The sequence below is a fragment of the Cydia amplana genome, chromosome 21 (genome assembly GCF_948474715.1).
Source record: "Cydia amplana chromosome 21, ilCydAmpl1.1, whole genome shotgun sequence".
NCBI lineage: Eukaryota > Metazoa > Arthropoda > Insecta > Lepidoptera > Tortricidae > Cydia > Cydia amplana.
The window spans coordinates 8,518,189-8,545,750 of record NC_086089.1 but is presented as its reverse complement, the minus strand read 5'-3'; the positions used below and the strand labels follow the sequence as shown (position 1 = coordinate 8,545,750).

The window sequence follows — 27,562 nt, the reverse complement described above, 5'->3', positions numbered from 1 at the left end:
GCATTGAAAATAGCAATGGAATAGCAGCAACGAAACGCGATTAACCTTCATACGTCATTGACATGTCAACACGACTTTCGTTATCACTGATAGGACAGTTTCGGTCGCGCCGCTCTCTGACCGCTCGTGTACTTTCCCTCGCCACCATGGAACCGAAAATCAGTCTCAAGGATGACCCTGCGTATCAAACTCTACAAAGTTTTTACTGCCTGAACCATGAGAAAATTAACATTCAACAGCTATTCCAACAAGACCCACAGCGGTTTGAAAAATTCAGGTAAGATCACGGTATGATGTTATTTATTTTAAAAAGTTAGGTAAGGACTCATTTATGATTTGCCCTAAATGTCTCTTACAAATATTTGTTTTTCGAACATCCTCTCGTTTAAGCTTCATACTTATGTGAAGTTGTATAACGGCAATTAGAAAAGCTATATTCTTATACACCTTTAGATATAAGTTAAACTTCGAAGGTCATAGCTTTCAAGTCAATGACAAGCTTTTTGTAACTCAAAATTGACCTTCGTTGCCCTCAATGAAACTGAATTGGTAAAATGCCTAAACATGGTGCAATGTACTTTGTACTGGACTCAATGAGGTCCATTCTATTACATGCTATTAGGTATTAATTTCAGAGAAAACTGTTATGAACGTAAATGTTAATATGTAATTAGGTTTTAAGTTTATAAAAGATAAAAAGATAGTTTATTCAAGTAGGCATAATTACAATGCGCTTATTAACATCAAATAAAGTTACACAGTATATAAGTATAAGTTCTCATGTTTTTTATATATTATTATTTACTGTAAACTGTTGTACTTCTCAGTGAATAAAATTAAAATATATAACATTGTGACTTAAAAATATAGCCAAATAAAAATTGATGTTTATTTATACAACAATATAAATCACAGTCACATCATTCATAATTGTTTTTTTATTGAGTGGAATATAAATTTAATAAATAATTTAATGGAATTTATACTTTGAGGGAATATTTCAATCTTATTATATCTGTATACATTTACATAGTTTTATTTCATTGTGGTAAACACTAAACAAGGACAATATTGGGTATTATGAAATTCAGGCATTTCAATATTCTGTTGCGATCTAGGAATTTTGGTAAATGGGTAAAAAAAATGATGGCGCCATAGAACCAAAACCAAATTCTACAGTAGTTAACATAATTACTATGGTAATGGTATACATTTGACACCACACATGTATGGTTAATTGATGAGAAAGCCCCCATTCGCACGAGAGCTTTTTCAACGCGCGTTAAAAAAGCGCTTGAATCTGTCCGCACTCTAAATTCGATTTAATGACCAAGGCTAAAAGTCAAAAATCCAACAACGCTTGATAAAAAGCGCCACCGCTGTCATGTGAATAAATACACATGTATCCATTTGTATCATTCAAACGCTTTTTTAACGCACGTTGTAAAAGCGCCCGTGGGAATGAGGGCTTAAGCTACATAATAATCATAGATGGTAGGATCCTATAGATATGCTATACTCGTGCGTCCGCAAGGGACAAAACATACGCAATTGGACACTATGATTGGTCGAATTTATTTGTTGTCCACCATAATACATACTAAATTACAGTGGGAAATAAAAAATTGTGAGATTGTGACAAGGACAAACAATAATAGCACTTTCGTTGCTACTCCTACTCAATAAGACTATAAGACTATCCCGTTCGGTCATTTCTATGCCTGATCCAGTTATAGGTACTAGAATCATGATAATAATGAACATATGATTATTACCAGTCTCCGCCTGCCCACGCCCAATGATGGGGAGATCCTGCTCGACTACTCCAAGAACCGAGTGGACAACGCTGTCATGGCACTCCTCCTGAACCTGGCCCGCACCCGCGGCGTGGAGAAGGCTCGAGATGCCATGTTTGCAGGTACACTATTCATCATACAGTCTTATCCTCGTTATATCCTAAAGGAGCCTTACTGGTTTTTATGACAGCCACTGTCATCTTGGTTAACCCACTTACCAGTTGGTGTGTTTTTGTATTTTTATTTACTTATGAGTAAGTACCCTGAAAATGGTAACTGGGTGTAGGTACTCGTAACTACAGATTAATGTAACAAAAACCTAATAATTTTTCACCAAAGAAATCAGAGCTATCTTGACAGACAACACCTTTGTTAAAATAGATTCATCAGCAGAAACACATGTTAAATTTATAATACTAGTAGCTCTTTGAGCTGTATACCTCGCGATAAGCTTAAAAAATAAAATAGGTACTACATTGAGTTATTAATTCATTATCAAATCGAACTTATAATGGTCTTGAGCGCCATATACCATACTGGAGCCTAAGTCCTCTATATATGCCAATTTCCGCAATTTTAGACTTTTCCAAAAAAACGAAACAACAGAAAAATTCTATCTAACTACCGTATCTGCTCACAACGTTCAAAATTTAACGAGAATCGGTTGAAAAATGCGACATACAAAGGAGAAAAACCCGATATACGAAAGCATTTTTGCCCAAGCTGAAACAAAGACCTTCGCTAACGCTCGGTCTATTAAAACTTTAAGCTAAAAAAAAAACGGAAATCAAACCAATTAACGTAATTTAACCACTTGCGTCGCGCTTGGTCGCGCTCACGTGACAACGGGTCCGAAAAAAAAAACAACGGGTTACACAAAAAAATAGGGAGTGCCGGCAGAAGTGAAAACTCAATGACTTGTGCAAAATGCACTATGTATAATTGAGGTTAACGCCATCTAGCGTTATTTCGTCGCATTACTTGAAACCCCTAAGCACATCACTGTAAGTACTCGAGTTATATTAATACCAGTTAGAGCAAAACTCACTAGATGGCATTTAAATCAATAAAGAAAAACTCAATTACATGTAACAGTTTTTCGATCAGGGGGCCGATTTTTGAATTTCGACCACTCGATTTCGTGTATTTCGTTAAATAATATCTCCACTACTAGGCATTTAAATTCTACTAATAGAATTGAAATCGAGTGGTCAATACCAATAGATTCCAAATTTCGATCGCTCGTATTTCAAAAATTAGCATTTCGCCGTTTTCCACCGATTTCCGAGTGACGAAATCGAGCGATCGAAATTCAAAAATCGGCCCCTTGGTCACGTGTCCGTCTTACGGTCACGTCATCTCTCGTGAGTTTAACATTTTTTCCCCACCTCAAAACGTGCACAGCGCCGCTAAAGAAGTTTTCACTTCAATAATAAATAAAATAAATAATAAAAAGCTTTTATTTCAGGCAGTGATATATTAAAATTTAATTCTTCATTCAAACAAGCTTCATTCCAGCTAATTTTATGGTTGACAAATTTAGACGTTACCTATACCATAGAGAAAAAAATACATAGAGTGCTCACTCCATCCATACATCAGTTTTAGTACCAAAAAGACTATTTAAATAGCATCTAGCATCGAGTAGCGGAACTATCAGTACTGCTACTTGACAATAGATGTAGCACCGACCGGAAAGTCTTATGCTGTTGAGATAAGACTTTCCGGTCGGTGCTACATCTATTGTCAAGTAGCAGTACTGATAGTTCCGCTACTCGATGCTAGATGTAGACACTGAAATTAATAGTCTGAATTAATGTATGGAGTGAGCACTCTTGTCTTACTATATTTCTCTATGCCTATACTCCGTTTTTTTTAGCATTAGAAAGAAGGTAAGCGATCTTGACATGTCTTTTAATAGAAAAACGCTTTTTAAAAATTAGTAACTATTACTTATGAAAGCAGAAGAATATAAATGATCGTATTAGATTCATAATTGTTACATATTTGCCATTATTTATTTTTAAAACGTGTTTTTCAATAAAAAGACATGTCAAGATTGTTTACCTTATTTCTAATGCTAAAAAAACGAACTATAGATTCTTATTATCAGGTGAAAAGATCAACTTCACCGAAAACCGCGCCGTGCTTCACGTCGCGCTCCGCAACCGCAAGAACAGGCCCATCCTGGTCGACGGGGCTGACGTCACGGCGGACGTCAACGCGGTGCTGGCGCATATGAAGGACTTCTCCGGACAAGTCGTCAGTGGACAATGGAAGGGGTAAGTTTTTGAAGTGAAAACTTCTTTAGCGGCGCTGGGCACTTTTTGAGGTGGGGAAAAAATGATAAACTGGAGACAGCGTAAGGCGATCACGTGACCGTAAGGGGCGTTTTACAAGCTTTTATTTAGTTTCACCTGTCCTGTTGTCTGTCTGTAATCAAATCTTGAAAGTTAAATTTGATCCACTTCCGATGAAGCTGAAAATTTGCATACATATGTAAGTCGGGTGACAATGCATTATTGGGATGATGACACATATTGAATTTTATAACAAAATCTAGTAATATAGATAGCAAATGAGCAATTTATCACAATAATGTGGCTATTAAAAGAAATTATGAAAAAAATACAAAATTACAGCACCTGAAAGTTTCAAAATTTAAGTTTTTCTTTAACTTCCAAAAATGAAATAAGTACGGATACCATTCGATTCCTTACATTTTATCCAAAAAAAGATTGTATGGCAACTATATACATAAACGCAATATTTCACCGACAAAAATGCAATTTTCTTGTTTTGTCCATACTTCAAGATGGGATCTCAGTGACCTTGACGTCACGTTCACATATCAATTTCTTAGGAGCGTTTCGCGAGTGAAGTACGACTGTCGGACTTTGACTATCATTTCTGACTTTTGTATTGCTTTAATGCAATGGGTCCCATATAGACATTTGATCCTAAAAACAAACCCGATCGATTGATACCATAAATGAAAAATGTCAAAACTATAATTATGCTACCATCTGTATTGGCTCTAAATGCTCATTTAGACGGCGCGCGAACTCGTATACGATTTTAGTTACATTGCGGACTATTGAGGCTACAACAATTCAGCCGACATATCAAATGACGCAATGTAATAAAACTCGCATGCGAGTTCTCGCACCGTCTAAATGAGCCCTAAGTGTCATAACAGACTCGACCCATTTTAGTTGACGGCGCCGATGTCACTCCACACGTACCAATGCGGTCTTGGCACATACGCAGTGTAATGTTATGTATGACGTGTGTGACCATACTCGTACTCTGAGGGGTGAATATGTAGGTCATACTGAACAACTTTTACTATTGAGCCAACTTCGAAAACGCAAATAAAAAAACCGCTTTCTGCCGAGATAGTTTAGTAGCCAATAGTCCGAGGCTGAAATGATGCCTTTCACCCGAGTTAAACACTTTACTTTTCATTTCGAATACGAAGAAAGTAAAATACATGTTTTTTTTTTTACATGACTAAGAGTACATTTTTATAGTAATTCTTGAGGGTACTTTCAATTAACAATTAAGACAAAAGTATCGTTATTTATGGAATGGTTAAATATCAGAATGGAAGTTGTATAACAAATCCATTTAAACCCAAATTTCAATTGTTTATCATAAAAAATAATCGTACTTGGAACTTAAAATGCTCTAGTGCAGAAACGTATCATTTTCTGCACACCTTTTAGAACAACAATGACCCTCTTTCAGAGCATGAGAAATGAAATAGTAGTTTGTGTTACAAGGGATCAAAATGATATATTTCCGTCAAGGGCGTACATTGAATCCTGAATGAAGCGATGGATTCTAAAGTAGAATCCTGAGCGTAATGAGGGATTCAAGTGTTAACGCCCAAGACGAAATAATTTTGATACCGTGTGACACATACCTACTGCTTTTCACATCAACTATGAGGAAAATAAAAAAATGTTAGTGTTGACGTGTTGACACAATCTGATGCTTAAACAGATTATTTAAGCTAAAAAAATAATGTGCAAAAAAAATTTAAAAATAGTGTGCTAGAACAGAAAAGTGTTACTTTGCTCCCTCCTAGCAGGGAGGAAAAGTGCCACTGATCCCTCCTAGCAGGGAAGAAAAAGGTCTTTTCTGAATAGGTGTGAAAAATTTGTTGTATAATAGGTACACTGGCAAGGCGATCACCGACGTGGTCAACATTGGCATTGGCGGCTCGGACCTCGGCCCCCTCATGGTCACCGAAGCCCTGAAGCCTTACGCCAACCATCTTAAGGTTAGTAGTCTGTATTGTTTAGTGTTTGTTTGTATTTTCATGAATTTCATTAACACCGGTGTGTTGTTGTCACCGCTCGCTTCTCAATAGGGTATTTGACTGTATTAAATATTTATAAAATACAACATACTCGTAATTATATAGGGTATTATACTGCATTTATAGTACATTATTGTCGAGGTTCGGAAGTAGCTACTTGCAGGCTGAGGATTCGTTTTAAACGGACGACCTTGGGAGTCCGTTTAATTGAATCCGAAGCCAGCAAGTAGCCTTCCAGCCGAGTCATATATAGTGCTTTTCTCAAAAATGGTGCAAGAAATAGAAATATTTTACAGAATTTACAGAAGCAACGTTCTAATTTTCACAGAAAAAAATACAACCATTAAAAAAATTTGCTTGCCGCCTTAAAAAAAAAAAGAAGTGTATTTTTCTGCTGAAAATACGCCAACCTATTTGAGACACCTAAATAGTCGCGGTACCAACATTAAGCCTGTAACAGACTATCGCACCGCACCGCGACCTTGGAGCGTCGCACCCATAAGTGAGAGCGAGAAAGAGATATCTGTTTCACCCATAAGTGAGAGGGAGAAAGAGATATCTGTTTCTCGCTCTCACTTATGGGTGCGACGCTCCAAGGTCGCGGTGCGGTGCGATAGTCTGTTATAGGCTTTATAATAATAATAATATAAGTGCTGATCATCTGTTTGGCTGTTTAAGGGACCTATGCCTTGATTTGATATGGCCATTTAAAGTTTTAAAAAGTTTGGAACTCGTTAAATAATGAAATTTGTATGCGACATTGCAGTCCCGAAATCGAGACTGCAATGTTTTTAACTTTTTAATTTTTTGATTGACCATAAACTACGCACTTCGCGACCTATTTTTTTACCGGCAACGTCGACTTTGCCGTCCATTTTTGAGAAAAAATAAATTATTTTACACCATGCATGAAATAAAGCACCAGAATATTAATAGAGAAACGTAGACAGCAGTTATTTTTAGCCACAATTTCTATTTTAAAACCCGTATCAAACTATAAAGAGTAGGTAATTTGATTGTGACGTCACATGCCAGTGTTTTATATAAATTCCATAATAGCAAAATCGTTTAAAAAAAAATAAAAAAATAATCATTTATTTCGGACGATTGAGTCCATATAGTATTAGTTACAAACTTACAACTAGACCACAGAATAAACAATAGTACTAAGTACAGAAGACTCACTCTCTAACAAAACGCGTCTGTTACGATCAGCACAGATATGGCCGCTAGGTGGCGACAGCGCCACGCGCGGCTTATGGCTTTCCCCAAAATTGGGGCGGAACGGATGTACTTTTAGCTACCTGTAGCAAAGCGACGAAATCGCGGAGTGAGCCACGCCTGACTAGACTTAAATTACTACGTTAGTACCTAAACTAAAATGTTGGGAGGTCCAGAGCCTAACTATATAGTATTTGTTTTGAAAAAAAGAAACTGATTTGACTAGTAGTTATAGTGCGTCAAGCAAATCTTGTCAGTAGCAATGTACTGCAAATTAAAGTAGGGTAACACCATGTAACACTCAAAGAGCAGAATTGCGCTAAGAAAAGCAGCAATGTACACCGAACCAAAACGTGTTTATTTTTCCGCCCTTCATACGTCAGTTCGAGTGAATTATCATAACCTCAAATTTTAGTAATGTTTACCGTCAACGAGCATGATTGTACATTGCAGGCACCTTAGCTTTGCTTGAGGTCATGCATAATCTTGGTATTTAATGGTGACAGCAGAAATTTCTCTTGAAATAGAAACGATTTAGAATGTAAACAATAAGATGATGACTGTCATTCACTATCCACATTCCACAGATAACACATAGATGACACGCGATTTTGGAATTATTCGAACACAGTGTTGCTAACCCGCGATTTTTCAAATTTGCCGCCTTTTACTACTGACAAGATTTGGTTGATCCAGTATAAATACCCTATTGTATTATTTGAACATTCCCAACAGGTCCACTTCGTATCCAACATCGACGGTACTCACCTGGCCGAGGTGCTGAAGCGCCTGGACCCTGAGACGGCGCTATTCATCGTGGCCTCCAAGACTTTCACCACGCAGGAGACCATCACCAACGCCACCTCCGCCAAGAACTGGTTCCTCGAAGCTGCCAAAGACGTAAGTGCACAGACAATCCAACCTCTAGACATAGCATAGTCGCGCTACCCCCTCTGCCACACATACGGTAGCGTTACTCCATCTTCGAGTCAATCCCGTGCCGTGATTGGTCCGTGTCTTTGAACGGACCAATCACGGCACGGGATTCGCTCACCTCGTCCCCCCGCACCCCCGTATTTTTGGCAGCATCGGTTTCATGAAAGAATTGGCCTAAGCTCAGTCTAGAGGTTGGATTGTCAGTGCGTAAGTGGGTCTTTCACACACACACACACACACGCACACACACACACACACGCACACACACACACACACGCACACACACGCACACACACACACACACACACACACACAAACATATACACACCCTAAAAGCATACACCTATTACTCCTGTGTCCTGTCCTGTCGTTACTTCTGTTTTGTTTTATTCGTTTCCTCAAAGGTTAACTGGAAGAGATCCCATACAGGGATAAGTTCGCCTTTGTTGTATTTAATTTACTCTGTAACTATGTTTCTCGTGTTTTTATTTCTATGTGCAATAAAGTATATACATACATACATACATACATACATACACCTTATCACCCTCTCTCACACATAATTTTAATTACGAGGGTGAATCAAAAAGTCCTTAGAACTGGCTGTTTATAAAAAGTTTTTAAATGAAGTTTTTTTTTTATTTTGAACTGTCATTATAACGTAATATTTGACAGTTGGTTTCATTCGAATTGTTCCCGTCGTTACATGGTAAATCAATATTTTGCGAAATAAGTCGACTAAAACGTCCCATTATGGAAAAAAATGAGTTACGTGCCGTGATAAAGTACTTGTGTATGAAAAAAATTACTACCAAGGAAATTTTTTTGGATATTCAGCAAACCGTAGGCACTAGTGCTGTACCCTATTCCACCGTCGCTTTCTGGGTTGCCGAGTTTAAAAGAGGCAGATCTAGCTGCGAAGACGACCCCCGCTCCGGCCGGCCATCTACCTCAGTTAACGCAAAAACCGTTGAAAAAATTGAGAAAATGGTTTTGGACGACCGGCGACTAACAATTAAATACATAGCAGAGACTCTAAAGATTTCGTTTGGTACCGTACATTCAATACTAACCGATGTTTTGGGTTTTAAAAAAGTGTCAGCAAGATGGGTTCCGCGAATGTTAACGCAGGCTAACAAAGACTTGCGTTTAGAAATTTCGAAGCGGAATCTAAAGAAAATCTTGCATGATCCGGACACTTTTTATCGTCGTTTCGTAACAATGGACGAAACATGGGTTCACCATTTTGACCCTGAAACAAAAAAGCAAAGCATGTCCTGGAAACGGCCATCCTCCCCTCCAATAAAGAAATTTAGAGTATTTCCGACAGCAGGTAAAGTTATGGCCTCAGTTTTCTGGGATGCAGAAGGAATCCTTTTTATTGATTATCTGCCTAAAGGAAAAACCATTACAGGTGCCTATTACACCGATTTGATACCAAAAGTGCGTCAAGCAGTCAAAGAAAATCGTCGAGGAATATTGAGTGCGGGAGTGCTTTTTCACCATGATAATGCTCCGGCTCATCGATCACAAATGGCTCTCACTGCAATCCGCCAAGCTGGTTTTGAGATCTTTGATCATCCGCCCTACTCGCCAGACTTAGCTCCTAGTGATTTCCACTTGTTTCCGAAACTAAAGGAGCACATTCGCGGAACTAAATTTGACGACAACAACGCGGTCATGGGTGCCGTAGAGGAGGTTTTTGAGGCTCAAGAAAAATCGTTTTTTTATGATGGATTAAAAGAACTTGAAAAACGGTATAATAAATGTATAGAACAAGAAGGAAATTATGTTGAAAAGAAAAAAAAAATAAAAATGATATTCGTTTGTTTTTGACCCTATTTCTAAGGACTTTTTGATTCACCCTCGTAGGTTTAGTTACCGTATGTTGCCTACTCTTTTGTAAGCCCCAAGATACAGGCTCAGCCTAGTTTGGGGCTTACCGGATACCTTTGTGATTGCATACCTATTTTTAACCGACTTCCAAATCTAAAAGGAGGAGGTTATCAATTCGATTGTATGTTTTTTTTAACCGACTTCCAAATCTAAAAGGAGGAGGTTATCAATTCGGTTGTATGTTTTTTTTATTTTTATTATTTTTATTTTTTTATTTTTTTATTTTTTTTTATGTTTGTTACTCCATATCTCCGTCATTGCTGGACCGATTTTGAAACTTTTTTTTTTGATTGTAAGTATATGCATACAGATTGGTCCCGTTTTTGTCAAAACCCAGTTCTGATGATGGGATCCATGAGGAATCGAGGGAACTCCTCAAATCTTAAAGGCATACATATAGTGATTTTTGTGTTTTTATCAACAAATCAAGCATATACATTCAGAAACGTGACATTTGATGAAGTGGAACTGCTGATGATGATCAGAACAGAACTCTTCAACGACGCATAGTTCATGTTTGGCGATTTGTCCTCTTCGTTATGTTTGTTAAGCAAGTTAAGTTTTTAAGCCACATTTTTGTCAAGCTCGAGTTCTGATGATGGGATCCATGAGGAATCGAGGGAACTCCTCAAATCTTAAAGGTGTGCGTATAGAGATTTTTGTATTTTCATCAGAAAATCAAGCATTTTTATTAAAAACTGTCGCATTTGATGAAGTGGAACTGCTGATGATGATCAGAACAGAACTCTTCAACGACCCATAGTTCACGTTTGGCGATTTGTCCTCTTCGTTATGTTTGTTAAGCAAGTTTAGTTTTTAAGCCACATTTCTGTCAAGCTCGAGTTCTGATGATGAGATCCATAGGGAATCGAGGGAACTCCTCAAATCTTAAAGGCATACATATAGTGATTGTTGTGTTTTAATCAACAAATCAAGCATATACATTTAAAAAGTAACATTTGAGGAAGTGTACTGCTGATGATGACCAGAACGAAACTCTTTAACGACGCATAGCTCGCGTTTGGCGATTTTTTCTTTTCGTTATGTTTGTTAAGCAAGTTAGGTTTTTAAGCCATATTTATGTCAAGCTCAAGTTCTGAACATGGGATCCATGAGAAATCGAGGGAACTCCTCAAATCTTAAAGGCACACGTATAGAATTTTCTGTATTTTCATCATAAAATAAAGCATTAACATTAAAAACTGTCGCATTTGATGAACTGGAACTGCTGATGATGATCAGAACAGAACTCTTCAACGACGCATAGTACATGTTTGGTGATTTCGAATTTCGATTTTGACTTGGACTGGGACCCGGACTCGGATCCAGATCCGGACTCGTACCCGGATCCGGTTCGGACCCGGACCCGGACCTGGACTCGGATTCGGACTCAGACCTGGACTAGACCCGGACTCGGACCCGGACTCGGACACAGACCCGGACCTTGACCAGGAAAACCACTATGATACCTAAACTAAATAAACCACTATGATTACCTACCATAAAATGTAGGTATAAAGTATGATGAGGCCAAACCCCTCCCGCTCAAATCCCCGTACACCGCACCGCATGCGCCGTTAAGTGGGTTAGGTTAGGTTTGAACTGCTATCCTCACAGAACCGAACAAAAGTGGGTTAGGTTAGGTTAGAACTGCGAGCCTTACAGACACGAAATGCTTCCTTTTCTACATAGCGCACCATCTACAATATTCTTTCACCGGGCCGCATAGAAGTCGTTTTTTTTTTTTAATTTTTTTTTTTTTTTTATGTTTGTTACTCCATATCTCCGTCATTACTGGACCGATTTTGAAAATTATTTTTTTGATTGTATGTATATGCATACAGATTGGTCCCGTTTTTGTCAAAACCCAGTTCTGATGATGGGATCCATGAGGAATCGAGGGAACTCCTCAAATCTTAAAAGCACACATGTAGTGATTTTTGTATTTTTATCAACAAATCAAGCATATACATTCAAAAAAGTGACATTTGATGAAGTGGAACTGCTGATGATGATCAGAACGGAACTCTTCAACGACGCATAGCACACGTCTGACGATTTGTCCTCTTCGTTATGTTCGTTAAGCAAGTTAAGTTTTTAAGCTACATTTTTGTCAAGCTCGAGTGCTGATGATGGGATCCATGAGGAATCGAGGGAACTCCTCAAATCTTAAAGGCATGCGTATAGAGATTTTTGTATTTTCATCAACAAATCAAGCATATACATTAAAAAAAAGTGACATTTGATGAAGTGGAACTGCTGATGATGATCAGAACAGAACTCTTCAACGACGCATAGTTCACGTTTGGCGATTTGTCCTCTTCGTTATGTTTGTTGAGCAAGTTAAGTTTTTAAGCCACAATTTTGTCAAGCTCGAGTTCTGATGATGGGATCCACGAGGAATCGAGGGAACTCCTCCAATCTTAAAGGCATGCGTATAGAGATTTTTGTATTTTCATCAGAAAATCGAGCATTTTCATTAAAAACTGTCGCATTTGATGAAGTGGAACTGCTGATGATGATCATAACGGAACTCTTCAACGACGCATAGCTCGCATTTGGCGATTTGTCCTTTTCGTTATGTTTGTTAAGCAAGTTAGGTTTTTAGGCACATTTATGTCAATCTCAAATCCTGAACATGGTATCCATGAGGAATCGAGGGAACTTCTCAAATATTAAAGGCATCCGTATAGAATTTTATATATTTTCATCAGAAAATCAAGCATTTACATTAAAAACTGTGGCATTTGATGAAGTGGAACTGCTGATGATGATCAGAACAGAACTCCTAAACGACGCATAGTACACGTTTTGTGATTTTCAATTTCGATTTTGACTTGGATTGGGCCCCGGACTCCGGACTCGGACCCGTACTCGGACTCGGACCCAGACCCAAACCTTGACCCGGAAAACCACTATGATACCTAAATTAAATCAACCACTATGATTACCATAAAATGTATACATATTACCAAATAAAGTATAAGCACCGTTAAGTGGGTTAGGCTAGTAGTTAGAGAAGTCGGTTTTTTTCTATTAAAGATTATATTATAAATAAATTATTCTTATTCTTAATCAACTATTTCTTGTCCTGTCTATTCTGTATATTCTGTCCAATAGTAGCATAGATTGTTAGAACTGCTGTAGCATGTTCTACTAACATGCTCAGTAGATGTCCCATTATGGAATGCAAGTTTGGTTCATTTAAAAACGAAAAACTTAGAATTTTAAGAGTGGCTCAGGAGACCGTAACCATAGCAACGTGTGACAAGAAAAAGTTGATTAACCCAAGTTTACCTGACTTGCCCTTTCAAGGTTCAGCGAAATTGAGAGATAATTTAAAAACTCACTAACATCTAATACCTATTTTTGACCCCTATACCTTTATGTAACTACTACTTATCGCAATAATTATCAAAGACTATAATAGGGATGATGACACATGTTGAATTTTTTAACAAAATCTAGTAAAATAGATAGCAAACGAGCAATTTATCACAATAATGTGGATATTAAAAAAATATATGCAAATAATACAAAATTACAGCACCTGAAAGTTTCAAAGTTTTATTTTAACTTTCGAAAACAAAATAAGTAAGGATACCATTCGATTCCTCACATTTTATCCAAAAAAAGATTGTATCACAACTATATACATAAACGCAATATTTCACCGACATAAATGCAATTTTCTTGTTTTGTTCATACTTCAAGATGCGATCTCAGTGACCTTGACGTCACGTTCATATAGCGTTTTGTTCGGGGCGTTTCGCGAGTGAAGTACGACTGTTGGACTTTGACTTCGCAGGTTGCCGACCGCTGCTTTAATGCAATGGGTCCCGTAGAGACATTTGATCCTAATAAAAACAAACCTGATTGATTGATACCATAAATGAAAATTTGTCATCTAGCCGATTATCTGCTGGATAATTTCGAACCGGCTCAGCACGGTTCCATTTTTATCGACTATCACTATGCCCGTCACTTTCGCACTTACATACTTGTTAGAACGTGACAGGCATGGTGATAAACGATAAAAATGCGACCGTGCTACTAGGGCTGCTCATGTCCATATCACACCTGCTAATGTGTTTGTGTATCTACATACACCTCTTGCAGTAATTCAGTTAACACAATAAATCCTCCCATACCGTCACGGGGTGAATAAGGACAAAACTTTAAAAGTGATTTATATTTGAGAATTTCTTAATAGCTACGCACACAAATTGTATCATATAAAATCTACTATTATTTTCAATCGATAAAATTTGTGTGGGTATTTTTTTAATGAAATTATCAGGTAAATCACATTCAGACTATTATTTATTGTCAGGTAAATCATATTCTGAGTTTTATTTATTGTCAGGTAAATCACGTTTTGAGTTTTATTATTGTCAGGTAAATCACATTCTGAGTTTTTTATTGTCAGGTAAATCACATTCTGAGTTTTATTTATTGTCAGGTTAATCACATTCTGAGTTTTATTTATCGTCAGGTAAATCACATTTTGAGTTTTATTTATTGTCAGGTTAATCACATTCTGAGTTTTATTTATCGTCAGGTAAATCACATTTTGAGTTTTGTCCCTATTCCCCCCAGTCATCCCTGTTTACCCTGATTGACGGTACCTACAGTTTTGTGCAAAAGTATGTAGTAGTAGTAGTAAATCACTTTTGATTTTTGTGATTTTGTAATTTTAAGTTAGTTATCAATTTAGTTGGGATTTATTATGTATTGTATCATTGTTCTGCGTTCTATTTTGTTACATCTTGTAGTTTAATAAAGGTTTTACTTTATTGTACCGCAACAGGTTCACATGAAATTCACATAAATTTAGGTACAAAGGCGAACTTACCCCTATAAGGGATCTCTTCCAGCTAACCTTAGAGTCCCCTAAAACATAAGTAATCTGTCCACAGCCGTCAGCGGTCGCCAAGCACTTCGTGGCCCTGTCCACGAACGGCGAGAAAGTGACCGCCTTCGGCATTGACCCTAAAAACATGTTCGGATTCTGGGACTGGGTCGGAGGCAGGTAAGCAAAATCGAAGAATCGATCTAGCTAGTCTAAGTGTAAGGCCTGAGTGGACGCTCGAGTTGGGCGTGCAGCGGGGCGGGGCGCGCGGCGTGCATGTTAAACAAATGCAAGCGTATAGGAGCGGCCTTAGTGCACGCTGCTCACATCACGCGTGAGCCCACAGCCACGCTGCACGCCCCGCCGAGCGAGCGTCCACTCAGGCCTTACACTTAGGCCTGAGATACACTTGTAAGTTTCACTTACGTAAGTAGGGACAGAGCTATTTGATAGAATGAGATAACGATATTCATCTCTCATTCTGTAGTATAGCTGTGTCCCTACTTACATAACCTGGCTCCTGTCAAACACTATTTATAGTCTAGCTCATATTATTAGTGTTCCGTACAAAACTTTGTTTTTAAGTTAAATTTAGTTTGTAGTTAGTTAGTTGTAAGTGTATGGACTCAAGGTCTGACTGTTTTTTTTTTATAAGTAAAACTTGCAAGTGTATCTTGGGCCTTATCTCTGGCAAAACGCGCATATTTGAGTTTTAATATGTTTTCCGAGCAAAGCTCGGTCTCCCAGATATTCTTCATTGAAATTAATAGTTTGAATTTACTTATTTCAAAATTCTGAGTTATCAATGAAAATGCTGCCTTATCCCCCCCCCCCCCCCGAAGAAAATATTAACTGTAAGATATCAAACAAAATCAAATTAAATCAAATCCAATTTTATTAAATATTTATCATTCAAAATCATAATTTAAAAGTCAATTCTACCAGCAAACATAAGATCACAACTCAAAATTCGCATCTGATTACTTTGCCTCACATGTGAATAAAATGCAACTTCGCTATCAGTTTTAGAACAATCAAGAGAGCCTTTACCAGCTGGTGTGGCGAAAATATTTTTTTTAGCGAGTCATTGTTGTAAATCGACATTCAGAAAAATTATGTTTCCGCACCAATTTATAGAGAATATTGTATAATTTCACTGATTTAAACTTTCACGATTTTTACACATTAAGAGTCGGAGAAAGTAAGGAGTCTCAGAGACCACGGGGACAACGCCGTCCTCGAAACGTCTGAGGTAAATCTTAAAACTTAGATACGCGATTAAGTCCCGTTGTGCAATTTAACACTTTCACTACCAAGAACCCACCTGTTGGGCGCTCGTAAACTTTGCTCAGATGCCGGACAAGACAACCCGCTGGGCGGGTTGTTTTATACGCAGCTATAGACGACCGGTTTCTGGGGTAGTGCGCCGTTTTTTGTCTGGTAGATTTAGATTTATTTATTTCATAATATAAAATTACAATATAAATTATTTTACACTAATCTATACGAATTTATATTATGATCGTCAAGTAGGAAAATAACAATTGATTATAATTATACAAATGTCAAGCAATACACAATTTAAAACCCATTATAAGCAATCGATTAATTAACTAAATTATTAACAATGTCAAATAATATAAAATAAAAAAAATATAAAAACAACAATGTCAATATGGCTTAGCTAAGCACGGATATCTCATAATGATCGTCAAATTAAAATAAAATGAAAAACAGGTCAATAGAAAACTAAAATGATAAACAGGTCAATAGAAAAATAAATAGTGTGGTAGTGAATGTGTTAATAGGGTGAATCAACTATTTCTTGTTGTTATTCTGTCCGGTAAGCCAAGAGACATTAGTAGCATAGTTTGTTAGAAGACATTGTACACCACCTTCTTCTGACAGGCTTGGTAGACGACCCTCAATGGAAAGTGGTTATAAGTATCACAGAAAAGCGCGTGGTGAATTTAAATGCCTAAAAATCAGGTTTTAAAGAGTGACCCAGGAGAACGTAACCATGGCAACGAGTAACAGGAAAAAGTTGATTCACCCAATAAACTGTATAATTTTAATGATTCAGATACTCACTGTGGTCGGCGATCGGTCTATCCATTTCCCTCTATGTGGGCCACGACAACTTCGAGAAACTTCTGGAAGGAGCAAGCTACATGGACGACCATTTCTGCACCGCGCCTTTAGATAAGAATGTAAGTTTAAATAAAACCGGCCAAGTGCGAGTCGGACTCGCGCACGGAGGGTTCAAAAACAAGCAAAAAAACGGTCACCCATCCAAGTACTGACCCCGCCCGACGTTGCTTAACTTCGGTCAAAAATCACGTTTGTTGTATGGGAGCCCCACTTAAATCTTTATTTTATTCTGTTTTTAGTATTTGTTGTTATAGCGGCAACAGAAATACATTATCTGTGAAAATTTCAACTGTCTAGCTATCACGGTTCGTGAGATACAGCCTGGTGACAGACGGACGGACGGACAGCGGAGTCTTAGTAAATTTTTTTTACCCTTTGGGTACGGAACCCTAAAAAAACGATTATTCACAAATCTTGCTTACAACTACGAGGCTGAAATATTTGCGGCCTATAAAGCTAGAAAAAAAAAGAATATTTAAAAAAACTATGCCTCTTTGGCAGTTTAAATATTGCCGCCATTACTAACGATTAATAATTAACATTTACTTGAATACTCTCTTTCATTTTTAACAAGCTTTTATTAGGTCGACCTGTATGTAACTATGTAATGGAATCTTGCAAGTTAAATTTGATGCACTTACCGGTTCCCGATTGAGCTGAAATTTTGCATACACATGTAATTTTCTATCCGGCCATCTTACACAGATCAAACTAGCCCCAAACTTAGCAAAGCTTGTACTATGGGTGCTAAGCGACTATATACATACTTATATCATAGAGAAATATAGTAAACAAGAGTGCTCACTCCATACATCAGTTTTGATACCAAAAAGACTATTAATTTCAGTGTCTACATCTAGCATTGAGTAGCGGAACTATCAGTACTGCTACTTGACAATAGATGTAGCACCGACCGGAAAGTCTTGCTCAAGAACATACAACTTTCCTGTCGGTACTACATTTATTGTCAAGTAGCAGTACTGATAGTTCCGCTACTCGATGCTAGATGTAGACACTGAAATTAATAGTCTTTTTGGTATCAAAACTGATGTATGGAGTGAGCAATCTATGTATTTTTTTCTCTATGCTTATATTATAGATAAATACATACTTCTATACATAGAAAACACGCATGACTCAGGAACAAATATCTGTGCTCATCACACAAATAAATGCTCTTACCGGGATTCGAACCCAGGACCATCGGCTTCACAGGCAGGGTCACTACTCACTAGGCCAGACCAGGGATGTTGCGGATGCCGATTTTTTTAACATCCGCGGATGCGGATTTTTAAAGGCTCACATCCGCGGACGCCAAGACGCGGATGTCAAGATAGGTACATAAAAAAACGTCAAATATTACATTTTAATAATTTTTATTTCAAAAACCCGGCCAAGTGCGAGTCGGACTCGCGTTCCAAGGGTTCCGTACATTAAGTCCCACTCACGCTTGACTGCTCATTTCTAATAGTTTTTTTTGGCTAATGACAAAATTACCTAGCAGTCTAGCACTTACGCCGATGCTAAGACGTTCCTGTACCGACCTGTTCCACATCCGCATTAAACTCCGCATCAATTTTATGCGGATGTTGAAAATAATGCGGAAGTTCCGCGGTTGCGGATGCGGATATTCGCAACATCCCTGGGCCAGAGCAGTCGTCAGATAATGTATGATTTCTGTTATGTTGTGTACAGGCACCCGTAATCCTAGCGCTGCTGGGTGTATGGTACAGCAACTTCCACGGCGCCGAGACCCACGCCCTGCTGCCATACGACCAGTATTTACACAGGTACTTACCAAGTGCCAGTTGCACCATCCGTACTTGACAGATGATCAACGTCACCCGGCGCGCCCCGCAGTTTACTATGAATCTTTCCGTACAACCATAGAGAAAAAAAAATACAGAGTGCTCACTCCATACACCAGTTTTAGTACCAAAAAGATTATTAGCATCTAGCATCGAGTAGCGGAACTATCAGTACTGCTACTTGACGATAGATGTAGCACCGTCTTATGCTGTTGAGATAAGACTTTCCGGTCGGTGCTACATCTATTGTCAAGTAGCAGTACTGATAGTTCCGCTACTCGAGGCTAGATGTAGACACTGAAATTAATAGTCTGAACTGATGTATGGAGTGAGCACTCTTGTCTTTATTTCTCTATGGTACAACAAAATTTTGCGAACTCTTTAACGATGACAAACAGTTTGGTGCAACCGACACTAATTAACCTTTTGGACGCCAATGACCGATATATCCGCACCGTAGGTTCAACGCCAAAGACCGATTAATCGGTCACATATCACAGCGCAACATAGACCTACGTGCATATGCATACAGTTCAATTTCAGTGACCACATTTCAAACAGAGAGGGTTGCAAAAGTTCTAAAATGTTCCGTTTAGAAGAATTCTTTAAAAGACGAATTTACCTCGGCTGACCTTACCTAATATCGCCTATGTTCATAATAGATAGATAAAATTTTTTTTTGCAAAACATTATCGTGACAAAAAAATTTTTTACTTATGATAACAATAAAATTAAAACTTATGTCTAAGTACTATCATATACTAAATGAATTACTAACTACATTAGGTTTTTTTTTAAATATAATTATAATAAAAAACAAACTTATTTTCCATTAGATTCGCGGCCTACTTCCAACAAGGCGACATGGAGAGCAACGGAAAATACGTAACACGGAGCGGACAACAAGTCAACTACTCCACTGGCCCCATCGTGTGGGGGGAACCGGGGACAAATGGACAGCACGCGTTTTACCAGCTCATACATCAAGGCACTAGGTAATATAACAATAGTGGACTTAAGATACAAGAATGGGCCTAATAAACAACCCTGAGGGAGTCCTAAGGCGTTAGGTAGGAAATAAGAGTTGACCTAATATAGAACCCTGCGGCACTCCTATTTACTACAAGTTAACTACTACACTGGCCCCATCGTGTGGGGGGAACCGGGGACAAATGGACAGCACGCGTTTTACCAGCTCATACATCAAGGCACTAGGTAATATAACAATAGTGGACTTAAGATACAAGAATGGGCCTAATAAACAACCCTGAGGGAGTCCTAAGGCGTTAGGTAGGAAATAAGAGTTGACCTAATATAGAACCCTGCGGCACTCCTATTTACTACAAGTTAACTACTACACTGGCCCCATCGTGTGGGGGGAACCGGGGACAAATGGACAGCACGCGTTTTACCAGCTCATACATCAAGGCACTAGGTAATATAACAATAGTGGACTTAAGATACAAGAATGGGCCTAATAAACAACCCTGAGGGAGTCCTAAGGCGTTAGGTAGGAAATAAGAGTTGACCTAATATAGAACCCTGCGGCACTCCTATTTACTACAAGTTAACTACTACACTGGCCCCATCGTGTGGGGGGAACCGGGGACAAATGGACAGCACGCGTTTTACCAGCTCATACATCAAGGCACTAGGTAATATAACAATAGTGGACTTAAGATACAAGAATGGGCCTAATAAACAACCCTGAGGGAGTCCTAAGGCGTTAGGTAGGAAATAAGAGTTGACCTAATATAGAACCCTGCGGCACTCCTATTTACTACAAGTTAACTACTACACTGGCCCCATCGTGTGGGGGGAACCGGGGACAAATGGACAGCACGCGTTTTACCAGCTCATACATCAAGGCACTAGGTAATATAACAATAGTGGACTTACGATACAAGAATGGGCCTAATAAACAACCCTGAGGGAGTCATAAGGCGTTAGGTAGGAAATAAGAGTTGACCTAATATAGAACCCTGCGGCACTCCTATTTACTACAAGTTAACTACTACACCGGCTCCATCGTGTGGGGGGAACCGGGGACAAATGGACAGCACGCGTTTTACCAGCTCATACATCAAGGCACTAGGTAATATAACAATAGTGGACCTAAGTTACAAGAATGGGCCTAGTAAACAACCCTGAGGCGTTAGTTAGGAAATAAGAGTTGACCTAATATAGAACCCTGCGGCACTCCTATTTACTACAAGTTAACTACTACACAGGTATAATAGATCTCTACCTGTGGAAACTTGTGCCAACCAATTTGTGCCTCCAGTATTCGTCTTTGGGGGCACTTTTTAGGGTTCCGTAGCCAATGGCAAAAAACGGAACCCTTATAGATTCGTCATGTCTGTCTGTCTGTCTGTCTGTCTGTCCGTCTGTCTGTCCGTCCGTATGTCACAGCCACTTTTCTCCGAAACTATAAGAACTATACTGTTGAAACTTGGTAAGTAGATGTATTCTGTGAACCGCATTAAGATTTTCACACAAAAATAGAAAAAAAACAATAAATTTTTGGGGTTCCCCATACTTCGAACTGAAACTCAATATTTTTTTTTTTCATCAAACCCATACGTGTGGGGTATCTATGGATAGGTCTTCAAAAATGATATTGAGGTTTCTAATATAATTTTTTTCTAAACTGAATAGTTTGCGCGAGAGACACTTCCAAAGTGGTAAAATGTGTGTCCCCCCCCCTGTAACTTCTAAAATAAGAGAATGATAAAACTAAAAAAAATATATGATGTACATTACCATGTAAACTTCCACCGAAAATTGGTTTGAACGAGATCTAGCAAGTAGTTTTTTTTAATACGTCATAAATCGCCTAAATACGGAACCCTTCATGGGCGAGTCCGACTCGCACTTGGCCGCTTTTTTAATTTAGAACGCTCCAATATCGCCATAAAACTGAAATTGGTGATTAAATTGGAGATCGACGCCAATTTCTTCTCTGATCAAATCGGTCGATTTGATCACGCCGTCTGGAGTCCGCTTAAGAGAGGACCCAATATTACCCTGATTTATGAATAACAGAATATATAAACGTTGTATATTTTAGGTTGATCCCGTGCGACTTCATCGCCCCGGCGCAGACCCACAACCCGGTCGCCGGCGGGCAGCACCACAAGATCTTGCTGGCCAACTTCCTGGCCCAAACCGAGGCGCTCATGAAGGGGAAGACAGCGGAAGAGGTACTAACCATCTAAGTCAGTGTTTTTCAAACTTTATGGTGTCACGGCTAGAGATGCACCGGATATCCGGTTACTATCCGGTATCCGGCCTATCCGGCCGTTATTTTAGTATCCGGCCGGATACCGGATAGTGACCTACTATCCGGCCGGATACCGGATAGTAAAATTAACACATTTTGGGGTACAAAATAGAAACTAAAAAACAGTCACGGTCATAATGCTAACGACACAGTAGATAGAAATGAATACGTAACCAATGTCACTCAATACACTTATTTGTTTACACAAAAATACACGCGCGCACTTGTAACTATAAACGAACTTACTAACCTAATGACATGATAAAACTCCTTACGATCCTAGCGATGTGTCCGCGCGAACGTTCACTACGAAACATGTCGAAACCTGCACGACGCGCACCTGCAAAACTCAAAATATAGGTATAGTTCCGCCGGCCGAATATCCGGCGGCCGGATACCGGATATTCGGCCAGAGCCAAGGCCGGATATCCGGTATCCGGCCAAACAACTATCCGTTGCATCTCTAGTCACGGCCCTTTATGACCTCTAAAATTTTTTCGCGACCCCCAAACCCCGTTTCTACGTTTTTCTATCTAGTACCTATAACAAATTTGTAACCACAGACCAGTGTTTGGAACGCAGCTTTCTATCATTCACTCGGTTACATATGCGTTTTGGCTGAATATTCCCATCCAGCAAAAAAAGCCCTTAAAGTTTTGATCCCATTTGCTACTTCATATTTATGCGAGCTGACGTTTTCATCAATGGTCGATATCAAAACCAAAATAGGAATAAATAGATTGAATTTGGAAAATGATTTTCTCAAAAATGGACGGCAAAGTCGACGTTACCGGTTAAAAAATAGGTCGCGAAGTGCGTAGTTTATGGTCATTCAAAAAATTAAAAAGTTAAAAACATTGCAGTCTCGATTTCGGGACTGCAATGTCGCATACAAATTCCATTATTTAACGAGGTCCAAACTTTTTAAAACTTCAAATGGCCATATCAAATGAAGACATAGGTCCCTTAAACAGCCAAACAGATGATCAGCACTTATTATTATAAAGCCTATAACAGACTATCGCACCGCACCGCGACCTTGGAGCGTCGCACCCATAAGTGAGAGCGAGAAACAGATATCTCTTTCTCGCTCTCACTTATAGGTGCGACGCTCCAAGGTCGCGGTGCGGTGCGATAGTCTGTTACAGGCTTAATGTTGGTACCGCGACTATTTAGGGGTCTCAAATAGGTTGGCGTAGTTTCAGCAGAAAAATACACTTCTTTTTTTTTTAAAGGCGGCAAGCTAATTTTTTTAATGGTTGTATTTTTTTCTGTGAAAATTAATGGAAAATTAGAACGTTGCTTCTGTAAGTTCTGTAAAATATTTCTATTTCTTGCACCATTTTTGAGAAAAGCACTATATATGACTCGGCTGGAAGGCTACTTGCTGGCTTCGGATTCAATTAAACGGACTCCCAAGGTCGTCCGTTTAAAACGAATCCTCAGCCTGCAAGTAGCTACTTCCGAACCTCGACAATAATGTACTATTAATCGTCTGTGTGTCGCGGCAGGAACCGCGGTTTGACAAATTAAGAGTCAGAATGAAACAAACTCATTCTTCACACTGAATACAGTTAAACCTTTACTTTTAAAATACAGTTTACCTATCTAATAAATGATTTGTTTTATTATTATGTACATTAACGACCTCTAACTTTAAATTTAAATTTTAAAGAATTTGATTATTTTTAAGTTTAAAAAATGAAATTGCTTTCCATAAGTTTCTCTCAAAGCTGAACTTCGCGACTCCCTTGGACAAGTGCGACCCACACTTTGAAAAACACTGATCTAAGTTTATATTAATACTAGCGACCCGCCCCGGCTTCGCACGGGCAGTGGGGAGACTTTATAGCTTATTATGACGAAATTTTTGTGGTCTGGCGCGGATGTCTTGTTTGGCTGGGTGGCAATGAATGTGAATTACCTGCTTACAGAGCAAGTGTGATAAAAATATCAGAAGAATCTCCTTATTTCGAAATCGGTTGGAAAATATAAATACACCGTGTTTTTTTATTTCCGTTAATTTCAAGGGTGCATTCCGGAGCTTAAATCAAGTAACTTTCTCAAAGACACCGATATTCTAATTAACTCCATTTCGGAGATAATCAATAATTTATTTTTTTGCTATAAGGCCTCTACAATCGTGTACACTTGCCTTAGGGCCGGTTTACATATTGATTAATGTTTAGAATGAGTTCATACATTTGCTACTAAACTTAAGTACAATCTCGGTCGATCGATGTTCGAAATGACATTGATATGTCACAGATTTCAATTGTTTGGTTGAGTTAAATGTAAAGCCCGTGTTACAACAACGCTATATGCTACATTTAATTAGTTTTTAAACTTAATTTTTTTTTGTAAAAATAGCAAAAAAAATTTTTTTTTTTTTAATATTTATGCCGTTTAGTTCTCTTAAACGTACTTAACCATACCCCGAAGTTAACGGAATTCAATAAAAAGCGGCCAAGTGCGAGTCGGACTCGCCCATGAAGGGTTCCGTATTTAGGCGATTTATGACGTATAAAAAAAAAACTACTTACTAGATCTCGTTCAAACCAATTTTCGGTGGAAGTTTACATGGTAATGTACATCATATATTTTTTTTAGTTTTATCATTCTCTTATTTTAGAAGTTACGGGGGGGGGGGACACATTTTACCACTTTGGAAGTGTCTCTCGCGCAAACTATTCAGTTTAGAAAAAAATTATATTAGGAACCTCAATATCATTTTTGAAGACCTATCGATAGATACCCCACACGTATGGGTTTGATGAAAAAAAAATTTTTGAGTTTCAGTTCGAAGTATGGGGAACCCCAAAAATTTATTGTTTTTTTTCTATTTTTGTGTGAAAATCTTAATGCGGTTCACAGAATACATCTACTTACCAAGTTTCAACAGTATAGTTCTTATAGTTTCGGAGAAAAGTGGCTGTGACATACGGACGGACAGACAGACGGACAGACAGACGGACAGACAGACATGACGAATCTATAAGGGTTCCGTTTTTTGCCATTTGGCTACGGAACCCTAATAAAAACACGGTGTATAAAACCAAAGTAAGTAGGCACTGGACGTAAATGAATGATCTTGTTCACAGGCTAAGGCAGAGTTAGAGAAGTCGGGCATGGCCCCAGAGGCGGTGGCCAAGATTCTCCCCCACAAAGTGTTCAAGGGCAACCGGCCCACCAACTCCATCGTCGTGAAGAAAGTCACGCCCTTCGTGCTAGGAGCCCTAATTGGTAAGTATTTGCAATAGTTACTTCAAACTCAAACTCTAAATATACTTTATTCATGTAGGCCTAGCAACAAGCACTTATGAATCGTTAACATAAATATTATCTTAAGCTAATTATCAGAGCAATTTATTGATGTTATTATTCCATAATAATGTTGGATTATTATACAAATGAAATTTAACACTTTAAGAATTTCACAAAAGGATCGTCAAGCATGAAAAAAATTGTATAAAATAATACTAGTCTAGAATGTTTCTAGAATAAAATCTAAATGTCAAATAAATAAAAAAAAGCAAAAGGAGTACATACATCGGAATATCAATTTCTTCATCATTAATCAAATACACCTAATAAATAAATAATCATTTCGAATAACAATTAATCCCACGTTGTTTTATCATTCATGTAGTCTTGTGTGGTATAATAAGCTTTAGAAATAAGTTGTTGTGTTAGAAGTAACTTGTTTCACTCGGGGGCAAAGTTGTTGTTTAACCGCTCGTGCTAGAGTTCGTGCGGAAAAAGAGTCGTGGATCGTAAGGGAGCCCATACATTTCACGACTCTTCTCTTTCCGGTCAGACTATAATATTGATACCCGAGCAAGCGAAAGATTCCAAAAATTAAATCTTGAGCGTTGCGAGGGTTTCAAAGCACGAGGGTTAAACAAAATTTGCCCCCGAGTGAAACAACATTTTTCACCACACCAACCCGAAGCAAATATTAAATGTAAAATATCAAACAAAATCAAATCCAAATTAATGTTATTGAATATTTATCATCCAAAATCATCATTTAAAAGTCAATTCTACCAGAAATTATAAGAAAACAACTCAAAATTTGCATTTTATTACTTTGCCTCACATGTGAATAAAATGCAACTTTGCTATCAGTTTTTGAAGTGCAAAGTAAGTTTCCGAGCTGGTGTGGTGAAAAATATGTTACGGTTACCATGATGCCGCATAACTGTCTGCAAAGTTCGAGTGTTTTACACCTCCTAGTTTTTGGTGTAAGTCCGTAAAAGAAATCAGGCGTTCAAAACGTCCGTGATATCAGGGGTGTCACTCCGCGATTTCGTCGCTTTGCTACAGGTAGCTAAAAGTACATCCGTTCGGCCCCAATTTTGGGGAAAGCCATAAGCCGCGCGTGGCGCTGTCGCCACCTAGCGGCCATATCTGTGCTGATCGTAAGACGCGTTTTGTTAGAGAGTGAGTCTTCTGTACTTAGCACTATTATTTATTCTCTGGTGATATTGACTCGCTCATTAATTTTCTACCTTCCAGCCATGTACGAACACAAGATCTTCACCCAAGGCGTTATTTGGGACATCAACTCCTTTGACCAGTGGGGCGTGGAGCTCGGCAAGCAACTAGCCAAGGCCATTGAACCAGAACTGGCCGACTCCAAGCCTGTGACGTCACATGACGCTTCCACCAACGGGCTTATCAACTTCTTGAAGCAGAACTTCGCCTAGATGTATTTAGAATTGTACAGAAGTTGCTGAGCGGGCGATGTGTTCAAAATTACCTTGACGCGCTCTTAGGGCCAGTTGCTTTAGCGAACTCTTTAACGATACGAACAGTTTGGTGCGACCGACCCTTAACGCCGCTTGCATCATCTCACTAACCCGGGGTTAACCCTTTAAATCGTTAACTCAGTGTCAAATTGTACTGGTAACCATGGTAACTTCAGGTTTAACCGGTTAACCCCGAGTTAATGAATAGTGCAAGTGGCGCTTAGTCTCTTAACAATAACGTCGCGTCAAGATTACTTTGAACACCTCGCACGCTTAGCAACTTCTGCTGCTGACTGTACCATATCGAGCCAGGCAAATATTAAGTATGAAAATGAGGGTAGCTTGATATTGGGAATTAGAGTAATATGTTATGTCAGGCGTGGCTCACTCCGCGATTTCGTCGCTTTGCTACAAGTAGCTAAAAGTACATCCGTTCCACATCAATTTTGGTGCCATAAGCCGCGCGTGGCGCTGACGCCACCTAGCGGCCATATCTGTCCTGATCGTAACAGACGCATTTTGTTAGATAGCGAGTCTTCTG

The 27,562-nt window shown here is 38.6% G+C and overlaps 1 protein-coding gene across 1 annotated transcript; it reads left to right on the top strand.

The window, feature by feature from the left end:
- Window positions 1–63: 63 nt before the first annotated feature.
- LOC134657809 (glucose-6-phosphate isomerase) lies at window positions 64–26,982 on the top strand. Its single transcript, XM_063513376.1, has 12 exons — window positions 64–277; window positions 1,779–1,918; window positions 3,910–4,078; window positions 5,976–6,084; window positions 8,080–8,244; window positions 15,096–15,208; window positions 17,112–17,238; window positions 18,875–18,969; window positions 19,824–19,982; window positions 22,058–22,190; window positions 25,372–25,513; window positions 26,789–26,982. The coding sequence occupies exons 1-12, from the start codon at window positions 147–149 to the stop codon at window positions 26,977–26,979; spliced, it is 1,674 nt and encodes a 557-aa protein (XP_063369446.1). The 5' UTR covers window positions 64–146; the 3' UTR covers window positions 26,980–26,982.
- Window positions 26,983–27,562: the final 580 nt, after the last annotated feature.